The sequence below is a fragment of the Varanus komodoensis genome, unplaced genomic scaffold (assembly GCF_004798865.1).
Source record: "Varanus komodoensis strain SLA01 unplaced genomic scaffold, ASM479886v1 scaffold9, whole genome shotgun sequence".
NCBI lineage: Eukaryota > Metazoa > Chordata > Lepidosauria > Squamata > Varanidae > Varanus > Varanus komodoensis.
Window position 1 is genome coordinate 27,923,131 of NW_025336598.1, and position 26,808 is coordinate 27,949,938.

General features: G+C 45.9%; 1 protein-coding gene across 3 annotated transcripts in view; it reads left to right on the forward strand.

Annotated features, from left to right (window-relative positions):
• METTL8 (methyltransferase 8, methylcytidine) overlaps positions 1-7,694 on the forward strand; it is a 44,250-nt gene extending 36,556 nt beyond the window's left edge. For 2 of the 3 annotated variants that reach the window (XM_044418393.1, XM_044418395.1), the window contains one exon: positions 59-594. In XM_044418393.1, the coding sequence (XP_044274328.1) occupies positions 59-419 (361 nt within the window). In that variant the 3' untranslated portion in view covers positions 420-594. Of the gene's footprint in view, positions 1-58; positions 595-2,269; positions 2,377-2,472; positions 2,539-6,883 lie in introns of those variants that run through there. The other variant, XM_044418392.1, reaches the window with a different exon arrangement.
• Positions 7,695-26,808: the final 19,114 nt, after the last annotated feature.

A 26,808-nucleotide genomic window follows, 5' to 3' on the forward strand; every position in this document is an offset into this window, starting at 1 on the left:
AACTGCCTTGCAGAGAGGATCTGTTTGCCACATAGCATATCTCTTCCTGTTTGTTTAGAGACAAGCACATGACTCATGTGCAAAAGAAGGGTTTACCAAGTCTGGCCGAGAATGGCGAGCAAGATAGATTCCCCCTCTGCTTTCTCAGAAGCCAAGTACGCCCAAGATTTCTGCGAATACTTTCACAACTAGCTTTTCAAGCAGAGCTTCAGAAGCCCTCCATGTGTTGGTGGCCTTCAGCTCCCTCATCTCTGACCTTTGGATATCTGGAAGGCTTTGGTAGGAGACAGCCCTGCCGAAAGGGGTTAAAGCTTGCCCGACCCCGTCCACCGATCAGACTGAGGCTGGAACACTTACCTGGGAGTAGCTGCGTCGCACACAGGAAGACTTGCTTCTGCGTGAGCACAAATAGGCAGTAAATGGCAGTGCTGAGCTGCTCTTCCCACACTATTTTGTATGAGAATATGTTCCACTTTTCCAAGCAAGTATGCTAAACTGAGTGTCTTCATGCGCTTAGCTTGCCGGTCTTGCTGCACAGACCTTAACACAGTCTTGTTCTGATTCCAGAGGTTAAAGCACAATCCTATGCATGTTTGGGCCAAGAAAGTCCTACAACTCCCAGCATTTCCCCGCCAGGTACAAAGTACTTAAAAGCACTAGCGCTTGCAGTACTACATGAGACTCGCAGCCCCTAGAACACTATAAGGCACAGCCTCCCACAGAAAGGGACTAGGCAGCTAAAGAATCTTCCATTTGTGGAAGGGGAATATGGGTAGGCCAGAGAATTTTAACCATGGGTAACCTATAGACAAAGGGGTACGGAGCACTCTAGCTTTATGAAACTATAACAGGGGAAATAGTCTCGATCTGACATTTCTCCTCCAACCTCTAGTATTCTTAGCATAGGTTTTTATGTGTCATAATAGAATTGGCCCAAAAGATAGAACAGAGATGGTGGTTTATATTTTCTTCCGTTTCACTCTCTTTGATGCTTCTGCAAATGACCCAAATAGGAAACTGCCAGTTGTAGGCTGTTGATGGCAGGCTAAGGCGTGCCAACCTGGAGAGTGTCCCCAAACCAGCAATGAAGATCCCAAACGTATTGCTAAGCAGAGGAAAGCAAGAAAGCAAGAAAGCAAGAAAGAAGGAAAGACAGACAGACAGACAGACAGACAGACGCCAGCCTTATGACAACCTCCTATTAATCTTGCACATAGTTAACATACTCAACCCCCTTTGTGTTTATTTCAATAAACGTTTGATGTTCCTTGTCGCTTAATGTTACTTCTTGACAGCTAATTTTAGCTCTTTGTGTTTTTTGCCTTTGCTGCTTATTTTAGCTGTTTGCAAATGTGTTTTCATGATTGGACATTGCTTTGAATGCTCCTTACGAGCAGCTTTGAGCAACTCCTTTTCTGGTGATGGGGGTGGGAAGCAGGGCACAAGTCCCTTTAGAGAAATACAGCCTGGCACATGAGTAACCTCTTTTCCAGATGCTAATTCTGAGCGGGTTGTGGACTGAGTTCCCACAGGTTCCTGACTGGGGTTTAGAATCAAGAGGCAGCCGACCATCTCTTCTATGTGTTTCTTGTGGCAAGGGGCCTGTTCTCCAGGGAGGTGCCTCAAAGCTGCTGCCTAGGGCTCCTGCTGCCCAGGGCCCTCCCAGGTGGCCATCCAGGGAGCAGCCGGTGAAGGAGGCCACCACAAGCAGGCCCAGCATCACCCCTGATCCAGCGCAGGCATTCAGTGGCCCGCCAAGGCCGCTTGTTGCGGTGCTGCTCCTCCTCCTCCGAGTATTTCAGAGGTAGAGAAGAGCTGACTGAACATGGCCAGGGCTACAGGTGCGCACTGTATTATTTGTGTTTTTAAAGTCTAGGAATTATTTTCTACAAGAAAATGGAGCTTATTTCCACGTAATTGCATTTAGGCAGAAGCAAGCTTTTTTTTAATTCCTGAAGTCACAATAATGCTGTGATTTAAATGAGCATAACACACACTACCATCTTTCTGTCTGTCTGTCCTTCAGAAAGGCTAGCAAACAGACTTTTGTTTTGCCAGCTCTGACGCACCAGGGATGTCCAGCCAGCAGTGAGGCATAGAATGGTGGGGAGGGGAGAAGAGCAGTGTTGATGGTACTCTTCACAGCTCCAGTAATACAACACAGGCATTGAAAGCAGCCCCTGCCACCTGCTCCCCACCCCAGTGAGCTCTTTATATCCAGGGTCCAGCAAGACCTCATTGCGCCACTGGCTGGCCTCTTTTTGCACAGGGTCCAAGGAGTCGTCAACAGGCTGGCCAGATTATTGAAACCTGGAGGGATGATGCTCTTTCGAGACTATGGAAGATATGATGTTTCACAGCTTCGTTTCAAAACAGGTATGCTCAAGAGACAGCTGCTTTGTTTGCTTACTTGTGAGTCATCAGTGGAAACAGCATAATTTCCCCTTGTTTGGGGTTGTTCTTTCCTTTTAGGCAGCTGTCTGTCAGAGAACTTCTATGTAAGAGGTGATGGTACCAGAGCATACTTCTTCACAAAAGGTATCGGAGGGCAGCCCTATGGTGGGATGATGCTAGGAGACCTAGAGAATGAGAGGGGCAGAAGGAAGACTGCTTCCCCATTGTATTAGTTGTAGAAAACAGGATTCCTACCAGCTCCATTTTGGTGCGGGAGTTTCTGGCTGTTAAGGATGGGATACATGAAGCAGGGAAAACATGAGTGGCTGTCACAGTGGCCCGGTTTGCTCAGCCAGCGATGCCCACCGTGGGCTGTTTAATCCATGGTAAGCTGCCGCTCATGCAGACAGTTTTTGAATATTTGAGCTGTGGCTTGTGTTGTTCCAGCCTGCGTGGTGGAGGGGTGCGAGTATTAAACCACTCTTGCATAACCCTGGCATCCTCACGCCACAACGCACCATGGTTTAAAAAAAGCAGCCACATGTCTTTTTCACGGGATAAATGGGAAGGGGCAGGTGTGAATTGAAGTCACAGGATGGGAACATTGTGATCCATGGTCGTTTTTTAAGACGTGGTGGGCTGTGTCACGTGCCTGTAGATGTGGATGGACATTTTAAATGTTCGAGCAGTGGCCATAGCTTGTCCTGTTGCCTGAACCTGGGCAGCAGGGGTTGTGGGAAGGTTTGACAACCACTACCTTGCAGATTATCCCCGTGACATATTTTTAATGTATTCACGTGTGTACAGTTCTGCTTCCCTTCGTCTCTTGAGCCTACATTCCTTGGCATGTATCTGTGCAGAGTGTGGCAGGGCGGTTAAAAAAAGATCTCACTATAGATCTAAACAGCCCATGGCTGCTTTCCGGGCCTCCCAGTGTCATCTTCGTTTGCTGTTATGCATTTGCTTATCGCCTTTCAATCTGGTTTTTGGAAAAGACAGGCTCAAATGAGAACAAATGAGAGTGGTAAGGATGGAATAGGAAGGACTTGCTTGCTTGTTTCTATATCCCCAACTCTGAAGCTCTCTGTGTTGTTCACAGTAATTAAAAACATTACATACAACACAAAATATCCTATAACTATTTAACACTACAGTATAAGATGGAAGTGAAAGTAAAAGAAGGAAAACGTAGCAGAACTGCAAAGATTCAAATACAGCAAGGATCTGAAACAACAGAGACCAAAAGTCTAAAGGACTAAAATTCTGCCCTGTTGGGATCTGAGGCAGGGGGTTCGCTGTGGATCCAAATGCAAGTGGGCATGAAAGCAATATTTCTGGAAAGCTACCCCCCCTAAAAGAAAAGCCTTGCAGAACCTCAAAGACAAACAGACACCTTTGTGGGTTGGTCCACTTCATATGCTGAATCACCTGATTAGAAAAGGTGGGTCATTTGAAATGGCTGCAGTAAAATAAAGCAAACACTGGATGCCATTTATTCTGTTTTGGGGAACCATGTGCAGAAGCCCCTATCAGCATGTCCGGGAGCAAGGAAAGCTGGGAGATGAAGTCCGGGAGACCTACTGCTTGCCTGCTCCCGAATTCCTTTTTCATTAAAACTGAAGCTTGTCTACTTTTCAGGAGGTGGGGCTCTTGTTCTGGGTTTTTGCTTTGTTTTGCTAGATGTCTATTATGCCCTCATTGCAAGCGCTTCCAACATGTAGCTGCTCCTCCTCAAAGCACTCTGCAGAAGCATTCTGTCAAGAGACAAATATAGGGCATATATTGGCAGGAAATGTGCAGTTTAAGATTATACGCTGCTTTTATCCTTAGACTTCAGTGCCTCCTTGTACAGCAGTGCTTTGCATCACCCCTTTAACTTAAATACACGTGGGGTGTTTGCAGAAAACGCGTTCCACCTCACAACCACTGAAGTGGGGTTCTGAAGCCCAGTTTGGAGGGGAAAGTGTAGCTCGCACCTCCTGCCTACGGGAATGAACGAGTTCAAGAGCAATGTCTATATTGAAGTAGGGCTGCGGGGATTCTCTCAGTAGACTCCAGCAGTTGCATTGGCGGATAGCTGGTGGCCGAGCCTCTTCTATGGCAGCACGTCCTTTCCACTTTCATGCCGTGGTGAAGCATCACGTCAACATGCAGGGACTTGCTGCAACAGCCCCAGTATGACCGTGCCTCCAAGGAGGTGCCAGAACTACAGGCAGCTGTGTGGACCCCTCTCAGCACCCTGGTCCCAGCAGTTTCCATCTCCTCCCGGAACAGGCCCTTTTTTACAGAAGGGCCCATTCAAGACCCCGCAGTGCAACATGCTCTGGAACAACCGGCAGCAAACTTGCCTTCCCCCGGCTGTTTTGACGAGGACCGCAGCTTTGCTTGGGGGAACAGGGAATGCTGAGGGGACTGCAGATCATGCGTGCTTCCCTGCCAGCCACAGCGCCCAGGTGCGGTGCCCCGGGTGCCCGGCTTCACCAGACCACGGCCGCCTGGCAGTTGCCCCCAGGTTGTGCTGTGCCGCCTTGGTTCCTCCCGCCGCATGCACCGTCCAGTCCTGAGGTATCATGTGGGTGACAGCATGGCCAGGGGAGGGCTCCTGACTTGCACGAGGGCCGTCTCTTCCTGTGAAGCCCGTCTTAACACCCGTCGGACATGCATATTGATCGATTGGGACACTGAATTAGCCAGGGGCGGGGCAGTATTTTAAGCTGGTCCTACAAAGGACTTTTCTTTTGGTTTATGAGACGTGACCAAACTCACATTTGCATCCTGTAATATTTTATGCTAACTGTGAAAGCTTTGGAAAGGGGGAAAAAGGGATATCTGCAAAAGTGCTTTCAACTTCAGTGTGACTGATGAATTTTATACACCACCAGGCATGAGATTTTAAAATGAAATTCATGTGGCACCATGAAAGCTTTCCCCTTCCCTCTTCCAGGGGGTAGTTTCTGCTACTTGGCTTTCAGCACAGCGAGGGAAAGCTTGTTCTGTCCCTCACAAGGCGATGTAGTATTCTTTAAATAGCTATCAAAAGCTATGAGGACAGAAATGGCTACTTAAAATGAAATCTCCTTAGATTAGGAATTTCAGAATCACAGGCAGTTTTATAAAGTGCTGCTGCTGCTGCTACAGTTGTAAGACACTGAGTGCCACTGGATGCATTTGCATGCCACAAAAACCCGCCTTGGCAACACCCCAGAGTGGGTTGGTTGTTGTGCAAACAAGCCATGGTGTGCCCAACAGACGATTGGTCTCACTGTGGGTTGTTAGTCCCCTCCCCTCCAGTCCCCCCATGAGAATCCCAAGGGTGGGCTAAGCTGCCTCCCCCGCCCCTACCGCCATTGGGAACCATTTTTGGGGCTGACTGTGGCTTTTTCCCACTTCGAATTCTTTCCCTTAAAATCCAAGTGTCAGAAATAGCTACTCCTGTCAATGAGGTGGCTCACAGTTTTGCGTGGCTCCACCATTGTAGAGCCTTGGGAATAAGCAGGGGTTGCTCCTGGGACATGAGTCCACTGCCTCCCAGAGATCTTGCAACAGAGGGTGAGTGCCATCCCACCTTCCTGAGCTAAGATCACTTCTGCCTTTGGTTACATTTGGCAGTGGAAATAAATGTACCTCCTGCCTCTGTGGGGCAGTGCCCAGGGCGGATACTTGCTGGCATTTGCCCACCTGGGGGCCAGTGACTTTGGGAGAAGGTGCTCCTGCAGGTAGGCTGGCCCTCAGCCACCTGGGTCTATAAGGTTCAACGCCAGTACTTTGAACCGGGCCCAGAAAATGATCAGCCGCCAGTGCTGTTGACGCAGCACTGTAGCCTGTTCAAATCGTCCAGTCCCAGTAAGCAGGCTTGCTGCTCTGTTCTGCAGTTTCTGGACTCTCTTAGGAGATTACCCAACATATAATAATGCACGGTAGTAATCCAAGCAGGAGGTTTCCAGGGCATGGGTAGCACCTGTCTTTGTCCAGGTAGGGGTTTAACCAAAGCTGATAAAAGGCCACCGGAGCTCGTGTGAGACAGCTGGATCTGGGAGCACCCCTGGACTGCAGACTTGCTCGGCTGGCTAGCACGGATCACTGCGAGACCAGAGAACTGACCCGAGACAAGTCGGCTTCATGCTGGGCCCACAGCTCTCGTGAGTGGAGCCAGCCAGAGTGTGCTGCCCGTGTCAGTTCTGCACATGAGTCTGTCCACTCGTCGTGCCCCACAGGGTGATACGAGTTTCACTCTTTCTGTGAAGTGGTGCCTGTCGTTTTGCCTGTTGGAGAGCAGACAAAGAGAAACAAGTGCTTTGTGAAATGAGCCACACAAAATGCAAAGATCCTACACTGCAGGCAGATCCCGGGGGTACAGTAAAATCCATGACTAATCTTGCATGGTTTGTATGTTTCCACATCATGGTACCCATTAGTAACATTTTGTGTAGATCTGTATCTCTGTATGGTTTAATTAGTGTAGCCTTGCTTTTTATTTCACATTATACAGATGACATACGTAACATTTTCTCCTCGGCTGGCTTAAACGAAGTGCAGAATCTGCTTGATCAACGTCTGCAGGTAAACAGGAAGAAAAAACTGACGATGCATCGTGTGTGGGTCCAAAGCAAGTTCCAAAAACCACTGCTGCTGGCTCTAAGCAGATGATAAGATGCTCAGAACAACACACATTTGTTGAACACGCATTTTCCCAAAATGTTCCAGGTCAATGGCTGAAAAGCCAGAAAGATTTCTGAACAGTAACTTCTGTCCTATGCTTTAAATTGGTATACATTGGCCAGACTCCAGAAAAAAATGTGTATGGAAAACTGTGCACACCCTTTAAAGGTTTTGACTTGTTTTGACTATGCAGCTGCAACCCAGTGTAATCTGTCGAGGGCCATGGCTGGTGGCAGTCCAGCTACAGAAGATCCTCCCAAGAGGGGCCAGCTCGGCACCCATCCTGCAGCCCTTTTGGTACCAGGCAAGAACATAGTTGCTTTAATTGGTCATAAGTTGTTTTCCTAGGTTTTATTTATGGTTTTGAAACAGTTTTGTTTGACTGTACACTGCCACTACCCATCCTAAAATAGGATGAAGGGTGGAATAATTAGATAAAGCAATTAGATACATCTGCAAAATTGGTACCTTTGGCCAAATATCCTGAAATATGGAATAAGCAAATTGTTCATAGAAATGGAATAATTTGGGAACAAATGTTTGAATCAAAATATTTCTTTGATATAGACATCTGAGATATACGAAGTAGGAGATGGATGTATGTAATGGAACAACATCTGATAAAAGTATATTTTCTTTTTAAAAAATAGTTATGATTGATTATTATTGTAAAGAACATCACATTGGCGTTACTTTACTACAGAATAACCAAAACCAAGATATTCCCTGTTTCTGAATCTGCCCCTTCAAACTCTAGACAAGGTCCAACATCGTTCAAGTGGATTCCTTGAGCAATAGAGCTTCTCTTTCCTCCGCACCCAAATTTGTAATTGAGAAAGTCACTTGAAGATAACATTCAGCAGTATATTAAAAAAAGAAAAGGTAAAGGTTCCTCCGCACATGTGTGCTAGTCGTGTCCAACTCTGGGGCCAGTGCTCATCTCTGTTTCTAAGCCAAAGAGCCAGCGTTGTCCAAAGATGCTTCCACGGTCTAGTGCCTGGCCTGATTAAACACCGACGTGCACGGAACGCTGCTACCTTTCCCACCAAACTGGTACCTATTTATCTACTCGCATTTGCATGCTTTTGAATTGCTAGGTAGGCAAGAGCTGGGACAAAGCAGCGGGTGTTCACCCCACACATGGATTTGAACTGCCAACCTTCCAATAAATACAATGGAAAACTAGAGCAGTCAGTTTAATCTTTGCCACATTGACTCCACCTCCACCTCTTCTAAGTTATGTGGCCTGGATTACCTTGATCCAAATGCCAGACTCATGAGACCGATGGTGGTGCTGGATCTGTACCCGAACCCTGACTTGCTCATGCTGAACAGCCAGGCCACCATTTTCAACCTTTACAGGGCCATACGTTGCCACTGTGCATCCCCTGTTCTCTTCTGCCCTCGCGGCTGCAGCCCTGGCCATCTGATGTGATGGCGCTGCAGCACGGCTGAGATCAGGGGAGCAGCTCCTTACCCTTGTAAGCTACCAGAGGGGCTCTAGGGCTGAGCCCCCCCTTGTAGGCATCTTACACTGTCAGATCTCCCGGCTAATAGAGTGGGAATACTAGGATTACTTAGAAATTTTCACTGTGCTTTGGGAGACTGTTTACTTAATTAATTCCCTTAATGAATGGTTTCAAAATATCCAGGGACATTCTGCTCCCCAAGCAAGTTTACTCTTTGATGCCACTTTTGTACTAAAAGTTGTTGGTTAAATCATAATTAAACACCGGGATTTCAATGTTATTAAATACCACCCCATAAAGTGGGACTTAGTGTAAATGTATTGACAGTGTTTTGCATTTAGGCCCATCAGAGGGAGGTGGGAAGCATCTTGTTTGTTTCGTATCAGATGCTGGAGACAGTGAGGCAACGGGCTGGGAGGAATAAAGGAGCCTCCAACAAATGGCGATCCTGGACTCTATTTTATACATCAGAGCAAGCAAGAAAATGATTTGGGATGTGTCTTTGAGGCGAACATACTTTTGGGATGAATGCAAATTCTATTAGGTGTGGGTTGTTTAAGCAACAAATCATACCTTAGGTCAGTATAATATGCACAGTATGGTTTTCTGAGTTTTGCATTTGTTCTAAATTCAGTCCATGCATTACCAACATCATGTAGTTTGGGGTATGGATATTGATGGCACTAATGGAGGCTGAAATATTTCCTCAGAACATAACCTTATTCAGCCTTAGAATACTGTGCACCTGCGCATGAGTGTGTGTATTCAACTTCTGTGGGTCATGGGACCAATCCGCACCGGAAGACACCCCTGGGGTCTTCATCTTTCAGCTGAAATTGTTGCTGCACCACCATCAAAATTCAGGGGCAATGGCAAAAATGTTGATTTTCTTTAAAAGCCAAGGATATGCCTACTCTGCTATAAAATTGGAGCAAAATTGTACACTAGGGTGATTTCCAGGAGGTTTCTAGGGGTGCAGTTCTACTCCCCAAGATGGTACACCTTCCTCAAATTCTTTATTTTTAAGGAAAGTCATGACTTTTTCAGTGGCACTAGTGTTGGGTGGGGAACGCACTACTGGTTTAAAGAAATACCATTTCAAATGCAGAATTTGTCTTGACCAGGCTTGAAAAAGCAGTTGCATCAGTTTTCTTCCCACATCCTCTTCTCTGGAGTAAAGCAAGAGGTTTTGAAAGCAGTTTTGGAAACTTTTCTTGCCTTTTTCTAAACCTCTGTGCTCTCAGTAGCTCACAGTTGCATTTTTGCCTTACAAGAACTCTGCAAAGTGGCGTAAAATAAAGCTAGTGATTACCTAACACTATCTGGCAAGACACAGACTTGAATTTCCACAATCCTAACTGAACACTGGTCACTTCAACCCACAGATCTGTGTGTGTTGCAAATATATGAAAGATTTCAGGTGGGCAAGCCAATGACCGTTAATAAAGCCTATACCAAAGTGCACGTGTATTCCAGGAATAAAATGCAGGCATAATTCAAAATCTAAAAAGGAACTCAAGGGATGTGAGCTAAAGTACCTATGTAGACCTTTCCACCAAAGGATTATATTTACAGTTGGCTGTGACGGCAAGATGGGGCTTTAGCACAAATGTTTGAAGCTGCAAAAGCATAACATGCAACCCACCGGCTCCCTTGACTGTCCCGATCAGACAGCAGGTGGCATGCATTTCGTAGGCACGCGCAAGTTGCCATCCAGGTAGAATGCTCCCAAGAAACGCTGAATGGTGTAGCGCCTATAGAGGATGGGATCTGCGAAAGAGGGATTGTGCAAACCCACCACTGAAACATTGATCCCAACTTTGCAGTCCAGCCAAAGCGTCCCTTCAGCATTTTCCACAAGGACACAAATTGTTTGTCTTGTTGCCAATTGTTTGTCTGGCAACATGAGATTTACGCTGCAGAGACTGTTATGAAGTAACAAGAGCAGACAAAAAGGTAGTGGGTGCCGTCTGTGGCCTCTGATGGATGATTGTGCCTGATGTTGCTGCAGGAAGTGTGGTAGATCGAGAGACAAGACCCAGCACGTCCTGTGGTGGTTAGGTTTTTGCATGCATTGTCATTTGGGTGTCAGCGCACACACACCAACTCCCAGCAAGATTTACAAGACTTTCTCCTAGAAGCTTGTAACTGTTACCGGGCTGAGGGCATACTCAGTTCAGACACTCAGTGAAAATTGGTATATAGTTAGAAAATAATGATACAGAGTAAGAATAAAGATGTGGTGTAGCCAGTGTGGTGCGGTGGTTAAGAGCCTGGGACTGGGACTCGGGCGACCTGAGTTCTAGTCCCCGCTCAGCCATGGAGCCACCTGGGTAACTGTGGGCCAGTCACTGACTCTCAGCCCAACCTACCTCACAGGGTTGCTGTTGTGGGGAGAAGATGGAGAGGAGAATGATGTAAGCTGCCTTGAGCCCTTTGTAGGAAAAAGGCAGGATATAAATCGAAAAATAGATAAATAAATAAATGTGTTGGTTATTGCTTCTCCATTCATGTGTATGATGTTGTTCTGTGCCATCAAGTTGTCTCCACCTTACGACAATCCTATGAATGAAAGCCCTTCAAAATGTCCTGTCCATGATAGCTCCGTTCAATTCCTCCAGCTTCAAGGCTGTGGTTTCCTCTATGGATTCAGTCCATCTCATATTTGGTCTTCCCTAACACGACTGTCTTCTCCACTGAGTCTTGCCTTCTAATGATGTGTCCAAAGTATGGTAGCCTCAGTTTTATCATTTTTGCTTCTTGGTAAAGCTCTGGCTTGATTTGATCTAGGACCCACCTGTCTTTCTCTCTGTTGGGCCAGGTTATCTGCAAAGCTCTCTTCCCGCACCATGTTTTGAAGGCATCCATTTTCTTCCTGTTGGCCCTCTTCACTATCCAGGTTTCACACCCATACACTGTGATTGGGAATACAATGGTTTGGATGATCTTGATTTTGGTCTCCAGTGAAACATCCCCACACTTGATGATCTTTTCTAGTTCCTTCATTGCTGTCTTTCCATCTTCCAACTTTCTTGGCTGCAGTCTGAATAGATGACTCAGCCGAGGTATGTGAAATCTTTCACAATTTCTTCATTATTAGCAGTGTAGTTCTGTAATTTGTCTGCAGACAGGATTTTTTGTTTTCTTAATATTCAACTGCAGTTCTGTGTGTGTGTGTGGGGGGGGGGAGGAATTTCACTCCAGCAATTAATGCGACTCATTGAGTAAAATTGATGGTGGGAAATAAAGTCCCAAGGTGAAGGGTATGCAGTCTGTTTTGAAATGGGTTTTGCTCCACCTGAAAGAGCAGGTTTGTATTCTGGTTATCTTGAGATGGCCTCTGTGGCATGGAGTACATGCTAGCAGCTTTGGGAATTTCTGGATTGCAGTAGCACACTCTACATGGTGCTGCCCTCAAAGATGGTTCAGAAGAAGATGTGGCTGGTGCAAAATGTTGTAAGCTGCCCCGAGGCTTTGGCGAATGGGGTGGCATAAAAATGTTTTAATAAATAAATAAATAAAATGCAGCAGCTAAGCTGACAACAGGGACAAGCAAGTCTGAGCACTGATTTCATCCTCTTGGGCTGTGCATTTGTATATTTCTGAGCCTGATTCAAATGCTGATTTTAATCTGCAAAGCCTTACATCAGTCCGGGCTGCAATCCTTGACCAAGTGTCTTCACTGGCATGAACACGCCCTTACACTGCGCTCAACATCTGAGGCCCTCCAAGGGAGGCTCAGAGGGGGGGCAACAAGGAGAGGACCTTCTTGCTGGCGGCCCCCAGCTTGTGCACTGAGGCTCCCCTGGTGATGACATCACACTCTTTTCAGTGCCAGTTTTCTGTGTGTGTCTGCGGTCCGTTGATGTGGTTGCACATAAACTGTTTTTGCATTGTGCACAATATTTTTATGCTTTTAATCTCTGTACAGCCTTGGTTCTTGGGGTGGTATGCAGACATAATAAATGGCCTGAAATGAAATATGGCTCAAAGAAACCAGGATGGCAAAGGCTGCTCTTTAGAGTACAAGGGTACAGCTTCCTTCTTCAGTTGGGAATATGCCCCCACTTTGTTGGAGAAAGGGATGACAAATATTTACAGAAAAAGTAACAATCTGTAATCATGTATGTACCTAGCAATGAGAGGAGGAGGAAGAAGAGGAGCAGGAGCAGGAGGGGGAGGTCCTTCACCTGGAGAGGCCCTGCACTTTGGCCCTCGAGCTCAACCTTTGCTGTGCCACTGCTCCACTGGGCTGCACACTCCAAGCATGCAGGATCATCCATTAAACATGAGATGTCCCTTCTCAGCTCTTAGCAGGAAATACAGGTGTGTTTGCAAAATCCATCTGAGCTCTGTATATATTCACAGTGGCGCTCAGTGCTGTCATCAGTTGCTGTCATTCCTGGCAAGACAGCACAATCGGCATGAACATATGCACACTTTTAACGCAGAAGCAGAGTGTTTTGTGCAAAATGTTTCTATTAATACCAGTATTAGACTCTGCAAGATTACAGCGAGGTGGGGGGGAGGGTCGTCTTATCTGAACACTGAGTCCCCTGTGTCCTTTTTTAAATCATGAAGCCAAGCTAACAAAGATACAGGCAGATCTAATTTTTCCTAATACCCTGGGAAATATTCGGATCATTAGAAGCCCAGATAAAAGGCAGTGCTGCCGCAAGTGGGAATGCTACTCTGGAAATGGGGAAAGAATGTAGATTTTGATGACTTGAAGATTACTTATTTAAGATTTCATTCTGTTGTTGAAAAGCAGAAAGGAAAACCAAATGATTATACAAAGACACAGTTGCCATCTTTAAATAACCATGTGGAGGTCTAATTTGGAACACTGCAAAATGGCTCCAGTACAGTTATACCAGGACTGATGTCAGCTTAGAGGGGAGAAAAATGGTTATTGGTTTACTTTTCCCCCTTCCTGTACGTTTTATAACTTTTAATAAGGAAAAGCAGTTGAAAATAAAAGCTGGTTACAATCATGACTTGATTCTTCATGAAAATAAACCAATCATCGCTTTGTATCTCTCATAAACTTTACTTGTTATGTGTGAACAGAAATTACTAGATTGAACAGATACCAAGCTACAGCTACCAAAGTGTGAAATTGCATTTTATTTTTAAACTCTATCTCCCTTTCTCACAGGGAGGAAAGTAAGTCATACTGGTAACAAAGTCTGCCCTTAATTTTATAAGTGTTTGTTAGAAATCAGTAGATGTTTTCAACAGGAGCCCTTGCCTAAACTTTGCGTTTTATTTTACCTCAGTTGGTTTTAAAGCAAATAGGAGCAGATATTTAAAAAAACCAATCCAAAATGCAAGCCTAAGCTTCAAATATACAGCCATGATGAAAAATTTTAAAGACATTTGACAAAGCAGCTTGTTCGTTTACACCTAGTTGGCTGTCACTTAAACAGGAATGGATAGTGTGGGTGACTAAATAATTAGAGAATGAATGAATGTTTTTGTAACATTAAAATGGTTAGCAACCACAGGCAGGCCTTCCAAGGTGCCACTGGCACACTTTGAAGGGGGGGTCACAGAAGCCAGCTTGAAAGGCAGCTTTTCAGTCTGAAGGGGGAAAAGGTTAAAAAGCTATGGTGACCCCAAATAGCTCGTGATGGTGGGAGTGGGAAGGCCCATGCCAGTGGCCCCCATATGCAGCATGGGCACTTTTGGGGCCACTGGCTATGGTGTTTTTCTGGGAGCTGTTTTGGCAAGAGCTGGGCGGGGGCGCAGGAGGTTGGGCTCCTGCCAAACAACTCAGTAGCTGGGGTTGGTTGCCTGAGTTTGGACAACATGACAATCCACCATGAGTACAACAAACCCTAATATCACCCAGAAGTCGTAAAGTGCTTTGTTGCCCAACACCCTGCAGGAATCGGTTCAGATTCACACAACATGACAGCCCGTCAATGGATAGCAATCCATGATGGGTTGTGGCATTGTGCGGACCCCATCAGTGTCTTTGTTTCCTTTCAGTGTTGCCCTAGTTCAAACTCTGCCACATCTGGACAAGATCTCACACCTTTACATGTCGCATATTTATCCATTGCTTTCATGCCTTTATTTCAATATCTTGCCTCCTACATCACATGAGTTCAGAGCTGCAGCAATTTCCCGCTGTCATTCTAGCCTTGTATGTCATGGCTTTGGATGGTTACTTCCTAGAGTGTGGTGATGGCGGCTGGCGGTGATAGCATTGCCACATCCTGCAGGTCCAAATATCAGGAGCGTTGATGAGAAGAGGAAGGATGGCTAGCCTTTTTCAGGGGAGCTTGCTTTTTAATCGAACACTTAATTCTGCATCCCAAGCACTCATCCTTCAGTGAACTAAGCGGAGCTACTTTTGAATAAAACGCACGGTATGTGTTCTGCAAGCAGCAAGATGTTCCAGAGGCAACGCCCAGCTGGGTTTGGTTTCCATTTGCAGGAAAGGGCTGCTGGGGACTTGTTGGTGTTTTTTAACTTTGGATTATTTACAAATATGTTTGATCGACTCGGCTAGTGAACATACTTGACCTTGCAAGTGTCAAAATAATCCTGTAGTTGTATACAGTGCTGCCTTCAAACAAATGTTCAGACCTCTCAAAGTTGGTCATGTTGTTCCCACTTCGCTTGAGTGCAGCCATGCCTGCTGCCTCTCTAGGCTTGCCAGCTGCCCTGGTTCACCTTATAGCCCCCTGAGGGAGGAAGCTATCCTGGGAGAGCCCTTAACAGCACGGAGGATGGGAGAGGCCTATGGCTTTGTCTCTCAACCCACATGTCCCTCTAGCTTCAAACTGTTTGGCCTCTCAAAGCTATGGGCTAGCTAGGGGACTCTGCCCCTAGTGGCGTAAGGTGTTTCTGCAGGCTCCAGCCACACAGACTTCGTCAATTAATTAACGTGCTTTGAAAACAAGGTGCTGGGGTGCATGCCCCTAGGGCCCCCTTAGTATGCATGCAACATTTGAGGTTGCATTTGTCCAGGCTATATGTTCTTGGCACTATGGTACTGATGGACAGATGGACACACACCCTCTTACTATGGAAATTCCTATGCAGAACATTTGGCGAAGATGGCATAGCACCTTGAACTACAGCAGCACATCCCCTGCCCCACGTCAGATTTCCAGAGGGACGCTCCAAGGTCCTCCCCACTGAGATGGCTTCAGGCTTCCAGCAACTACTCAGCCTTTTCTGTATGTCATCTTCTGCCTGCAGTTTTGTCTTCTCTTTCATTAGCCCCTTGCTGAAGCATCTACAGAATGCCCCCTCCCATCAGACCATTCCAGAAAGATCTTCATATCAAGAAACTATATTTTAACAATCAGTTTCTCTACATTCACTGACTATCAAAGCCATCCCTGCTATTGGGAAGAACGAGCTGGCCACCTCAGGCAATGGATTCTGGGTGTCATGAAAGGATAGTAAATTATTTATTCGGTGTTATTACTTACACACCTCCCAGGCACCAAAAGAACAAGGCCTGGTTTGGGTACTACATAGTTTGATTTTGTGTGTGTGTGTGTGTTGAGGGGAGGCATTTAATGTTTTACCTCAGATAGCACAATGTCTGGGGCTGGGCCGTCAAGCAGCCATGACCAGTCTTTTGCTTGACGTAAAGTATGGCCAGGTCATTATTCCTAGATCTCTCCACTGCAGAATGGGTCCATTCCTGCCCCCTTTCCGCATTGCAAAGCCATGAAATTAACCAGAGCCAGCCCGAGGTGTTTTATATTCCACCGGACCTGAGGGTACCAGGCCAGCATGGGGTGAGCACACAAGATGTGAGGCCCGTGCAGCTCCCAGGTCAGAAGGCTGCTCCTTGCCCTCCTGCATCTGCTGCTTGCCATGTCCATTTGGCTTTGCCAGCCTTGAGAGAAGCGCAATATCGGAACGGAAGTGGATCTTCCTAGCCAGAGCAGTTTTGTCAGCTGACCATGATTTACCACACTTGGCTGCTGACAAACTTCTCCCAGCAAATCATATCCTCATTTGGCTTCAAATAAAGTAGTTGGACTTTCCATTTGTAACACTGGGGATTCTCCCCATGTTATCTCATTCAGTGCTTCTACATGCCAGACCTTTCAATGCCCTGGTCACTCTGCAAAGGCATCAGAGCATGGCCCTCAGCTCAGTATCCTACTCCCCCTCTCCCCCACCCCCTATTTCCAGAGACTGGAACTCTAGGCAGCTCACAACATTAAAGTTCACACAATCAAAACAGTCAAAGGTGCACAAAAGTTAAAAAATATAATTAAACCAATTAAGTGTTTAAATAAATGACTCCCTTGATTAAAAACTGCCCATGATGACTGGGACTTATGAGAGTTTTGAGTCCAAAACATCTGGAGAGAAACTTGTCTACCCCCAGAGTAGAACCTCCAGGGTCTTTGGGGGAAGATCAGCAAAGGTGGGGCTCATCCATGTTCCCACATCTAGAGTTTATGTGTTCTTCAGAGCATGTGTAGAGGGCTATTCAGTCTCACTTTGCCAAAGCGCAGTGCTTCACCGATTTCAGAGATGCTAAAGATCATGCACAAGACTTCATAGATCTATTGTATCTCCATCTCTATTGAGATGCAGTCACACGGCAGAAGGAACCAGCGAAAGAGTGTATGGCCTGGGTCTAAACACGCAGAAATGGGCCGACACAGATGTTCTACTAGTCTGCCTAAAATTCTTTTGATGCCTAAAGCCAGTAGGATCTCATGAGGATTTTCTGCACAACAGGGAAGGAATGGTGGGTCTGAACTTATTTTCAGCCTTTGATGAAGCTACAGCACATGTGACTCTAATGAGGTTACTTCATCAACCACCAAAGAGTGGGAATAAAAAACAGTATGTTATATAAGAATGCAGCCCATTTAGCTTCCTGTTAAGACCAGCATTCCCCAAGGCCCATTTTCTTTGACGGGTTTCAAACATAAAATGCAGGCTTTGCTTACCACATGCTATTAGCAGTACTAATTCAATTCCAATCCAGGTAATAAATGGTTCCCCTTGCAGTTGAGGAATACCTCCTGCGCACACCATGCCATTTACGTGCCTGCTTAGACCCCAATGCCCATTCACTCCACAAGGCATCATGCACAGGCGGAGCTGTCATGAATGATCTGCCTGATGACAAGTGCTGTTATGTAACACAATCATGCTCAGTTTTACTTGCATCCATGCATGTATTTTCAATTGCTCATAACAAAAGATAAGAAAACTAGTTATGTACTTTACAAAGGAAAGTATCCTGCACTAAAGTGTTTACTGTTTTAAATTTTATCATTTAATTGAAATTGCATATGTGGTTGCATTCACTGAGAATGTTGTAATCCCAAGAACACCAAAATGGGACTAATTTCTCACCAAGCCTGTCTTATATTTGTATTCCTTTGTGTGTTCCTACATAATCAGCAAGTTTAACTACTGAGGTAAAGTTCTATATTTCATCTAACTGGTTACCACTATGTTTCATGCTGGAGCGAAGAGCATTCTGGCCACAGTAAAAAGGGGAATACTCATCTTCATCCTCTGCTCTTCCATGCAAGGATCAAATCGGACATCCTGCTAGCATGTGATGATCTGTAATTTCTTCCATGCTTTATAAAAGTGAAGAGAAGTTTTTATGCAATTGCAACATTTGTACAGCTCCAAAATATATGAACTTGATTTAGCTGCATAGGTGCTTTAGTAAACCCTATATCCATCAGTGGACATGCTGGCTGGGAATTATGGGAGTTGCAGGTCAGCACACCAGGTTGTGTTACCTTACAATATTGTATAGTTTGCAATTCCCTAACAAAGCAGGATTTCTCTCTAAGGGGATCAGAATGTCAGATGGACATATAGAACCTTGATTTTCTTGTTCGTAGCCAATTGCAGAGCTATTGGTTCTCAAGTGATCATCTGTTTATATCAGGATTCCATAGGGATTACATGTAGGGGAAGGAGTAGGTGTTTCATGTGCACAACATAATCACTTTGCTTCCTTTGAATTTCTAGCTGAAACCCACCTTTTCTTTGGAGCCCTCGACAGAAGTGGCCCAAGATATTTTGTGGCCTGAAGCCCAGATAGCCTTCCCTCGCCATTCCCAGAAAGAACCAGCACTAAAAGGTCTTGCTATACTATTCAGATACCCAATCCTACTTTCACCTGACACTTCCTGACTCCTGCTTTCACCTGACCCCATAGTGTCACCTGAAACTAGTGGTGTCACCCTGCTGTATAACAGGGATGGCCTTGCCCATTCCTGACTATTGCATCAAAAATCTTTTTTTATTTTCTTATTTACATGTATTTTTGTCTGCCTATAAAACCAATATATTATATAAAATATACAAATTACACACACACACACACACACAGTGGTACCTTGGCTCACGAACTTAATCCTTTCCAGGACTCTGTCATGACCTAAATTGGTTGTGCGCCAAGTTAAATTTTCCCATAAGGTTCAATGTAAATAAGGTTAATCCATTCTGTAACTATTTTTTTTAATCAGAAAAATGTAAAGCAAAGTGACAAAGAACAACAAAGATCGTGGCCATCTTCCCCGCCGCTCCGCAGCATCCCTGCATGCGCCCGTCATCCCGGCGTGCTGGGGGAGGAGGAGACGGGCACGATTGCGGGTGCGTTGGGGGGGAGAAATGGGTGCAAATGCGGGTAAGCTTAGGGGGGAGATGGGTGCGATCATGCTGGTGGGAGATGGTAGACATCGCGGTTGCGCTCGTGTAGGAAAGACGGGCACGATCTGGGCAACTCCCCCCGCCCCCAGTATGATCGTGGCCATCTCCCCACTCAGGGTGGCGGGTGAGGAGATGGCTGCAATCACAGTCACCACCCAATGCGGAGTTCACCATCTGAGTCAAAATTTTTATGAAATTTTTGTTCATGACCCAATTTGGTCGTGCGCTGAGGCGTTCATGAGCTGAGGTACCACTGTATATATAAATAAAACCAAGGTGTTCCTAGGTGGCTTTCGATACATTAATCATATTAAAACATAATAAAACACATTAAAAACTTATAAAAACACTAAAACATTAAAACATTGCTAATAACAGTATAAAAAAGGGCCACAGTATTCAGGGCTAATCATCCATCCCTGCCTCTGTTTCCCTTGCCTTCCTCCCCTCTATTACCTCCCTGGGGTACCTCCCTGTTTCTAGAGGGACTTTCCCATGTAAATAGCTGCATATAAATTAGTGATAATAAATATGACAGAATTTGTTATGGCATTTAGAAAAGACTCATAAAAGCCCCTTCAAACAGTTGCAACATGTATATTGTTTTAAGGTGAGATCAATTTTCTAGATGAGTTCAGTCATCCTCCAAAAAACCCAACTGAGCCCGAATCTAGATTCCCACTTAATGACGAAATGGGAGTGCTTGGTCACGCTGCAGACCAGCTCTGTCATCGGTGTGGGACAAGGCTCAGGTGTTCGGGGGCAAACAGCGGCCTGTTCAGCTCCGCTCAGGCTCTGCAGTGGCCATGTGGAGGCATTGTGTGCAGAGTGAAGTCACTGTTTGCTCCGGTTTCCTCAGAAAAGTGGTAATTGGTGATGCACTGACACTTTATTTTCAGCTCCCTTTGCCTCCCTTTCTCCCTGCATGAGGAGACATTACTGAAGAAAACCTTCAGATTGCAGCTAGTAAAACTGGTGCTGATAAAAGGCTGGAATAATATAGCAACCACAGGATGATACAGAAACTCCCCCCACCCCCATACTCTTTCCATGTCCTCATGGATTAGGCCACAAAAAGGCATCTGTAAAGGAATGCAAATTGTGCCTGAATAATGAGCATTTAGAGACTGGTCCTTTCTGGTTAGCGGGGCTTCCTGCATCCATTTTAGATGTCGGCGGTGGTGGCTGCACGGATCGAGCATCCGCAGTACTTTCCCCAAATGAAAGAGTAACCCTTGGAAACTAGTTGGCATGTAATACATTTTCTCTGAAGTATAATAGGGAAGTCGTGCAGGACTTTGAACTGAATGCGACACATTTGCTTCGACATTCGCTGCTGGCTGTAATGACTGCTTTGCCTGACTGGGGATTCCAGGCAGGTTCAACATTGTATAAAGATATTGGGATATTTCCAGTCACGATCAGAGGATGGGTTTAATTTGTGCGGCATTCAAAATGCAGTAACATTTGGCATTCTGACCTCCTTGCAGTTGGGGTCCTTGTCAGCATCTGCTAGGGAATGCGTAGATGACGCACCACCAGGGAGCCAGACAGTAACTGTATTGCGTTTCTCCAACCAGGGCAAGAACAGGCATAGGAAACGCCAGGCTGCACCCAGGCACCCCCACATTCTGGGCCTCTGGTGACCTGGCCACAAGCGGTGGGGTCTTCTCCCTTACGTCCGTGAATATGGAGGAGGGTTCTCACCGTATATCGGGAGCCGAGCCTCTTTTAGCCCCAGGGCTGCATCCCACATTGGGGAGGTGCTCTGGAGGTACACTCCAGCGATGGGAAGAAAAGGGGGGAGGCAAAAGCAATGGGGTTCTCACAGGGACACCCCATTATAGTCACGTAAGATCTGGGTTAAAAGAATGCTGGAGTCTGGCTGCCAATTCTCTACTGGGCTATGGTCAAGGTTATGGCATTGCCCCATGAGGCCTTAAACAACTTCTGACAGGATACCTAGCAGGCTGCCTTCTTCTTGGGGGTGACTCTGTGGAAAGAACGGTGGCAAAGACTTTGTGGCAAAACATTTGTTTTCTTTTTTCACACCTCCTGAAAAGAGACTGGTTCTCTCAGGCTCTCCCTGTACCACCTTGTATGAGTATTATTATTATTATTATTATTATTATTATTATTATTATTATTATTATTATTGTAATTATAACTGCATTTGTATTATCATCTTTAAATTTGCCTTTAAATGTTATTTTGATTATGATTTTAATATTTATAAGGACACTGCTTAGGGTTTTAAAATGTTTAGTAGTATATAAGTAACAACAATACACAAGAATTTCATCCCATCATTTACAGATAATACCACACTTTCCTCAATCTAAGAACACCATAGGAAGGTTGTGAAGAGCAGGAGAGGCCCTGGAGGAGGAGGATGCTGTGCAAAGCACCTGCAAGCTACTGTGAGTGAGACCTCACAGGCAGGCAGGTGGTAATTGCCTCGCATAGAAAGGCTCAAGGTCTTAGGAAGGCATTTCAGCCTTCGAGCATGGGAGAAAAGATGAAGAAGCTGGAGCAGGGTCAAGGGACTGGGGAGAGCAGGCCTGGGCCCAGGAGAATGGGCAGGGCTATATGGAGAACCCCGTGTGGCCAGACTTGACCCCCAGCTCTGAGGTTCTGCAAAGCCACTGTATGCAGTTGTACCCCTGTGCCATGTAGCACTTTGGTGGATGCCAGCAGCTCAACAGGTCCCGAGCCTGATGCCCCGCCAGGCAAGATCCTCACAGGACTGTGCAAAGAAATTTCCCTCTTTTCCTACAAGCAAGTGGTAGAAAACAATGGAACCTGGGTTTATGCAGTGGTGGGATGTGTGGGGAGGAGAAGTGCTGGAAGAAGTGGTGGGAAAACAAGTGAGCAACTTATAAACAAGAACTAGGATTCATTTAACAAGGCAGGGGAGAGAGAAGGAAACAGAGCACACACTCAAGTTAAGCACGGGTTTAAAACAAGGCCCTAAGCATGGAATTCTCTGGATGGGAAATACTGTCTGGCCATCCATAGGAATTGGAGGAATCCCTACTATGACCCTGGAAAAGCTTTCCAAAAGTTGCTGTGAGAACGCCAGCTTTGGAGGGCTCCCCTTCTACTGCACCAGTAAGGGCAGCTCTTTCCACCTGTTGAGGTGCTAAAGGCAGAAGCCCACCTTTGGAGAAGACACAAGAAGTGGAGTTCTGGGCAAGGCATTGCTGGCTGATGCCTCAGCTCCTCCTCCTCACAAGGAGGAAGAACATTTAGACAGTCAAAATCAGCCTTCTTGAAACCTTGTTTCTGAGGGTGAAGGGAGCACAGAGGCTATCCTCAATTCTCTGCTCCTGTCCTGCTTGACTGAATGCTTGTAACCTCCTGGGTTTTAAAGGTATTCAGACATACCTCTCCTGAGGACAAGAGGGAACAGGAAGCCCTGCCAACTGCACAGCTTTTGATTTGGGAAGTCTGCCACCTAGTGACTGGAGGTGGTACTATAGGCTGTAGAAACACAGACACATTTAAATTAATTTAAATAGATTCATGCATTTTAAAAACCAAATATCCTTAAGGTGCTTACCCCTTTGGAACTTCTTAATATGCTTGCCAAATTTCAGGAGTCTAGTTTTTATGGTCTTGCAGCTATGGCACTAATAGAGAGACAGACATCCTCCTTTATGATTATGTAAGATCACTTTGAATTCTACCCAAAAAACAGACTGGCAGCCAGTGAAACTATTATAACGGGAGAATCCTCACAACTGGCATTGGGACCAGCTGAAGTTCCTGAACATTTTTAAGTGTAGCCTCATCTAGAGCATGTCACAATAGCACAAACAGGATGCAAATAAACCATGTGGCCATGTGGCCAGATCAGACATCCCTAGAAGTGAGCACAGTTAGTCCATTAGCTTGAGTTATGCAAATGCTTTCAGGATCTATGCCAAAAGTGGGCATCCAGGTTCAGGGAGTACTCCCAAACTGGAAGCTTGAATATCCAGGGGAGTGCAATCCCACCTCCTGTTGGAAGCCACGTTCACTTATTTGTCTTGGGACTAAGCAGGAGCACCTTTGCCTTCTTTTGGTTAAGTTTCCACTGTTTCCTCCAGACCATTACAGGCATCAGATTCTGATTTAGAATTAGAACATCTTTCTTAGATTTGGATGGAGAGATAGTTGGGTGTCATCAGCATACTGGTGGCACTGAATCCCAAAACTGCAGACAACGTCTCTCCAGGGTTTCATGTGTATATTAAACAGTACTGGACACAAGATGGAACACTGAGAGACACCCCAGGCCTGAAACCAGGGGGACAGAAAACCCTTGGCACCACCTTTAGAGATTGGCTCTCAAAGGAAGTCCTGAGGCACTGGAGAAGAGTAACTCCAAGCCTCATCCCAGAGGAAAGTCTCAGATACCGTGAATGTCACAAAGAGGCCTGGCGGAATCAATAGAGACATACATCCCCTGTCCAGTTCCAGGCATAGATCATCTACCAAGATAACCAAAGCAGTCTTTGCCCCATAATCAGACCTGAAGACAAATGGAACCAGCTCCTCCAGATGCCAGTGCTTGGTCTAGCACCTTGCCTAAGAATGGAGTGTTGGAGACTGGCCAGAAATGATCCAGTATGGTACAGGATAGCAGCAATGTTTAAAGGCTATTATTTATTGCTGCATTCTTCTATTATAAACTTGTATAATTAGCTTTTTTCTCTCCTGCTTGCCCCAAGGGAAAAAATGTTGAGTCAACACATATATACTTCTCTCAAATTAAATGATTTCACAGCAGTTTTTAAAGAGCCTACCTCCTAATTTCCTTCCTGCTTTTCTGCCACTGCAAATTCTTGTTCTGACAGTATTATTTATCCCCCTTTCTGTTCCCCAGATTTCTTCTAAGGCTCCGAGAGAATGGCTAGTCTACAGTCATCTAGTGAGTTCATGGAAGAAGTGAGATGGGAACTTTCCTCCTTCTTTTACACTGGGTGGAGATAAACTAGAACTGGATCTTCTAGTTGATCTCCAGATGTTTTGCAGAGGGCCAGCAAGGATTTCTGACTCCCACTATTTAGCAATGGGAAATGATTCCAGTTCACATGATTCCAATCCTATCCTGCTGAAATGAAGGAGACCTGGCATAACCAGGCATGGATTTCTTGGCAGAAGGTCTGCAAATTCTACTGAGTTCTGGTACTGATATTCCTAGGTGCAGAACTCTTGATCTTTTGCACTAAGCTCCAGTTGATGGATCTTGGAATTCGAGTAAAAAACTGCAAGCATGAAATCTGCTCACTCCTGCACTCTGTGACAACAGCCCAGCTGTTTACAATAATTCCTACTGAACAAAGCTCCATTATCTCTGCCCTACTGTTTGCTTGTTTTATAGGCAACACTGCTGTCAAATATATACTTGATAAAACATAATGTTTGAGTCAGGACTTAATTGGGTGCTATGGTGTCCATGGAACAATTTGGTTTAAATGCCTAAAGTTTATCGTTATTGTTTTGATCATTGCTCTATTTCTTCACAGTTTAACATTCTGCTGTGTGCCACCTAGGAAAAATTTACCTGAAGAGGCAGCCTATACACCTTTGAAATCCATAGATAATGTGCTTTAGCCCAGTGCAGATTGTCCAAGACGTGCATGGAGTAGGGGACGGGGGTCACACTTGGTGCACTGATACATGCAGGACGTGATACTTGCACAGCATGGCCAAAATACATTCATCGGCTGGAGTCACATGATCTTTTCCTTCCCCTGGGATAGTGTGCAGGTTGCACGAATGGAGCGCTGGTAAGAACACGCACAGGCCACCATGCAATGTGACATCCAACATGGACAACAAGCACGCTGGTGGTGCAAGGTGGTCACGATTCTTCCCATCCCACACGCATGTTAGAATATCTGCACAGGGATTTTACCATCAGAAACTGTAGCATTCTGTTATCCCCTTAATAAGTATGCTGAGAGAAGGAGCTATAGGTTGGTGGAAGAGCACCTGCTTTTCACGTAGAAGTTCAATCCTCAGCATCTCCAGGCAGGATAGGAAATACCCTTGCCTGAAACCCTGGGAAGCTGCTGCCGGTCAGTGTCAGGCAGCTTCCCATGCTCCCTTGTAGAAGAAGGTATATGGGCAAGTGTGGTGGCGTTTTCTGAAACCTAGCAATCATCTATCTATTATCTAATCATCTATCCTGAGATCGAATGCAGCACAGATGGGGATTCGGCAGAGGCAGTCTGGGTGAAACTTAGGGGTTTTGACAGGGAATGGGACCTGACAGTGGAGGTATGTTATTGCCCTCCAGGTCAACTTGAGACCCTGGATGATGTCCTGGCAGGCCAGATTCTAACGATATCTCGGGGGAGAGACACAGTAATTATGGGAGATTTCAATCTCCCGGATATTACTTGGGAGACTCACTCGGCGGTGACAGCCAGGTCACGTTGCTTCCTAGAGGCTATAGAGGGAGAGTTTTTCACACAGAGGGTCTGAGAGGCGACAAGGGGGGGAAACATCCTTGACTTGGTCTTGACCAATAGAGAGGAGCTAATAGATGAAGTATAGATTAGGGGAGTTCTGGATGCGAATGATCACTCCATCCTTTGCTTTGAGATGAGGGGACTGGGGATGTGCAGCAGGTCGAGCACTAGAAGCTGCGACTTCAAGAGGGCCAACTTTGGCCAAGTGAAGGCCAGACTGGGGAAAGCTTCCTGGGATAGGTTACTGGAAGGCAAGGGAGTTGAGGAGGGCTGGATGGCACTCAAAAGGGAGGTTTTGGAGGCACAAGCCTTGACGATACCTCTAGTTAGTAAGGTGGGGAGGCGGAGGAGAGTGCCGCCATGGATGTGAAAGGAGGTGATTAGAGGGATTAGAAAAAAGAGGAACCTCCATAGGAAATGGTTATGGGGGAAATAGACAAAAGGGTATACCAGGAGGAGGAGACCCGTTGCAGAAGGATTCTTCACAAGGCTAAGGCTGATTACGAGCTGAGACTTGCCAAGAATATCAAGAGCAGCAACAAGGGCTTCTTTCAGCATGTAAATAGGAAGAGGAAGGGGGGACAAGTGGTGGGACCACTAAATAAGGAGGAAGGAGATCCAGTGACTGAAATAAGGGAACAGGCACAGATGCTAAATGACTATTTTGCCTCTGTGTTCTCCCCAAAGCAGGACAGGGGATATCCTCATAGGAGATTAGATGAGGCTGGGAACTTAGGGGCACAGATTAGAGTCACTCCCCTAGAAGTCGAGGGGCCCCTCAGGGCATTGGACATTACAAAGGCGCCAGGCCCTGACGGGTTACACCCGAGAGTACTTAGAGAGTTGGCAGGCATTCTCTCACGCCTACTGGCCTCCATTTTTGAGGCCTCGTGGAGAACGGGTGAAGTTCCAGAGGACTGGAAGGTGGCATCAGTGGTCCCAATTTTCAAAAAGGGTAGTAGAAAGGACATGGGGAATTACAGACCTGTTAGCCTTACGTCCATTGTAGGGAAAACAATGGAAAGGCTCATAATAGAGAGAGATCTAGCGATGCTAGATAGGGAAAGGAGGCTGGCAGCCACACAACCCGGCTTCCGCAAAAACAGGTCCTGCCAGACAAACCTTGTGGAATTCTACGATAAGGTTTC